General features: G+C 39.0%; 1 protein-coding gene across 3 annotated transcripts in view; it reads left to right on the top strand.

Annotated features, from left to right (window-relative positions):
* The window catches only part of mmut (methylmalonyl CoA mutase), a 34,592-nt gene that overhangs the window by 15,936 nt on the left and 15,489 nt on the right, over positions 1 to 3,167 (top strand). For 2 of the 3 annotated variants that reach the window (XM_032543141.1, XM_032543139.1), the window contains exons 12-13: positions 160 to 327; positions 941 to 1,528. In XM_032543141.1, coding sequence (XP_032399032.1) covers positions 160 to 327; positions 941 to 1,069 — 297 coding nt within the window. In that variant the 3' untranslated portion in view covers positions 1,070 to 1,528. Of the gene's footprint in view, positions 1 to 159; positions 328 to 940; positions 1,529 to 3,167 lie in introns of those variants that run through there. The other variant, XR_004336215.1, reaches the window with a different exon arrangement.

The following is a 3,167-nucleotide window of genomic DNA, read 5'->3' as shown; positions in this document are numbered from 1 at the left end:
AAAAAAAAAAAAAGTCATGCAAAGTAGATGACATGAAAAATTTGTAGTTTTATTGCACCAGATTATGTAGTATTTTTTTCTTTGTGTTTCATGTTTCGTACAACTCACTCAGCGTGGTGTTTTCTGTATTTTTTCCATGTCTGACACTTGGCTGAGCAGACTCCCCTTGAGGTCGCCCAGCAGGCGGTCGATGCAGACGTACACTGTGTCGGGGTCAGCACGCTCGCCGCAGGACACAGGACCCTGGTCCCGGAGCTCCTCAAGGAACTACGGAAGCTCAACAGGCCAGATATCCTGGTCATCTGTGGCGGCGTCATCCCACCACAGGTAACCTTTTGATTTTGATGATTATCTAATCTCAAACCGTGAGAATTCCCCCTCCTTCATTTTTTGACGTCCTGTTATGTGACATTTAGTAGACATCCATCTTGCTTTGTTTCTCTTTTATTGTCTCTATATTTTCTCTTTGTATTTGCTCTTCCGACACAAGCCCCTCAAAGGAATACTTGACCCCATCAATCACTCCTTCAAGAATTCAAGGTAACACCTTGAATTCTTGAAGAAAAATGGGTTTTTCACGCATGCCTCCATCTGAACCAAGAATCCAAAAATAAAGAAAATTCATCCATAAATTTTACTTGACTGCTGGCATACTTAAAGCCAGGAAACACACCATAATTTATCAGGTTTAAAATCATATTCCTGGCATAATGTGGAGATAGAATTAATCTGTTGCGATCATCATGACCACACAATAGGGCTTCCTTGCTTGCATGCAGTGCAGTGTCATTTCCTGTCATCCTGTTCTTGTCAGTCTTAGTGTTTGTCTTCAAAATACATTTAGTCTCTTTCCTTTTGGTGATACTTCTAACTTCACTCCATGAATAAAGTCATTCACTGCAGTTCACATAAACTGAGTTCCACCTCTGTGTGTATGCAGGACTACGAGTTCTTGTATCAGAGCGGCGTGTGCGCCATCTTCGGCCCAGGAACCAGAATCCCACAAGCTGCTGTGGAGGTTGTTGACAGCATTGAAAGGAGCTTGGAAAAAATCCGGCAGGTCATGTGAACTCAAAGTACAACTTGAACAACTTGTCTATTTATGTTGTATCAACAACAAAAGCCAGTGGGAACCCACACAGATTTCCCGCTGTGAGAACACGGCATGTTCAGCAGTCAAAATGATTAAAAACCTGTTGGACAGACATGATTGTATTGACATTGCGTTCTTAGTATGTGAAATAAGATTTATACTGTTCTCACAGTTTGCCATTTTCCGTCCTGTAACTTCACAAAGAAAAAAAGTGAACATTTATCCACGCAATCTAGTAAAAAAATCTCTCCCACATAACTTCTTCAGTCAGATAATTGGTGATGTCACCCTGACAGCATGCCTGTGTGTGAAATGCAGTGGTTACAGCATTATTAATATCCTAGGAGTTCAAGAATATGAATGGGGAATGCTTCTTGGTCAATACTATAAAATTAACTCAAATTAAACTATATTAAGACTTTATCCCACTCTTAACCAACAATACATCCCTACATTTCAGCTAATAAGGATATATTTTTGAGGCATTTAAGGCCTTTAATTCCACAGGACAGCTGAAGACATGAAAAGAGGAATGACATGCAGGTTGGAGTCGAACCTGTGGCCGCTGCGTCGAGGAGTAAACCTCTGTATACATGCGCCCGCTCTACCAACTGAGCTAACCTGGTCACATAATTAGGATATGTTAAACATAACACAATACCATATAAAACATTGGCTTGAGATGAGCATAAAAAACCTTACGTCACAGCACTATAAAATCGAAATGTTATGCTTTTATTGTGAAATGTGTGTTTTAATTTTCAATTACGTAGCAGGATGTTATGAGTGCTAGTGCGGTGGAAATGGAGGGGTAGAAATTCAAATCAAAAACCCTGGGTTTTATGTTAGATAGTGTCATCTTGAAAGTGGCCTTCTGTTGTCTTGATCTCTGACATCATGTTTAATTCTTGCATCAGTTTGAAAATAAAACCACGGAACAGTGATCACAATTTATTTGGAAATAGTATTTTTGTACTTTACACTGCGCTCTTTGGTCTAAATAAATTACATGAACTTTGGAAATGTGTGTAAAGTGTGAATTGCAACACCTTTTTTTCTGAGATAATCACTTTTGGAAATGAAGAAGATGGTAAATTCAATATTTTTTTTAACACCGGTAAGGTAAAGGTCAACTCTTTTATCTGAATCGCAGTATCTCAAACCCACCGCAATTGGCAGAGATCTGAAAATTGGGAGGATGATTTGTTTTGACATTGTTCTGACAGTAAATTGCAGTAATTGGCTTGATGGAGGTGGAGCACGTGGACTTGTTAGACTGTGACCGCTGCAGCAATAACGAGCACAGTAAGTTCTGTTTTCAGCTGGTTATTACTGGGTTGAAACACATTTGAATGAAAACATCAGAAGGACAGTATGCTACTTTCACAGACTGTGCTCATTTTTCAGTGCAGCCCCTTCAGTTTACTATACTTAATTCCAAATGTATACAACAATGTTGAATTGTGCTATTATAATGATTGCTGTGACATTTGGTAGAGTCATTCATGCCCCCCTCGGGATTATTATAATAACTTTGATGATCCTAGAATAACACAGATTTAGCAATTGTTGGACCAGCAATATTTTCATTTTTATTCTATGCATTCTCCTTTTTGTTTTCTACACCAACTTGACGTGAGATTCAGGTGTGATGCTAGCAGCTGCTAATGTAAAGTAGCCTCGAGCCGATAGCAGCGCTGAGGAGCAGGCTAGCCCCGTCTGGTAAGCTCACTTCTAATGTCACATCCCCTGATTTTTTTTTATTTACTGGATTTGTAACTTGCAGTCCTCAGCTCAGCCCCAACAGACGCTGACTTAACCCTTGTATCGTATTCGGGTCAAATTGACCCATTTCAATATTTTTAGACGAAGAAAAATGGTCCAAGTTGCATTTGTTCTACCTAAAAATCAACGGCCTTTCCTTATTTTTTGTGATAAACATGTATTCCGGACTCAATTCAGAAAATTATTCTGGTTATGACCACTTTTTCAAAGATAAGAATGATCACATAGTAGATTTTTTCCATGAATTATAACCTCATGACAAAAAATGAATCCCACTTCCATTTTTAAT

This window comes from Etheostoma spectabile, chromosome 18 (assembly GCF_008692095.1).
Source record: "Etheostoma spectabile isolate EspeVRDwgs_2016 chromosome 18, UIUC_Espe_1.0, whole genome shotgun sequence".
NCBI lineage: Eukaryota > Metazoa > Chordata > Actinopteri > Perciformes > Percidae > Etheostoma > Etheostoma spectabile.
This window is presented reverse-complemented; position numbering and strand designations above follow the sequence as displayed.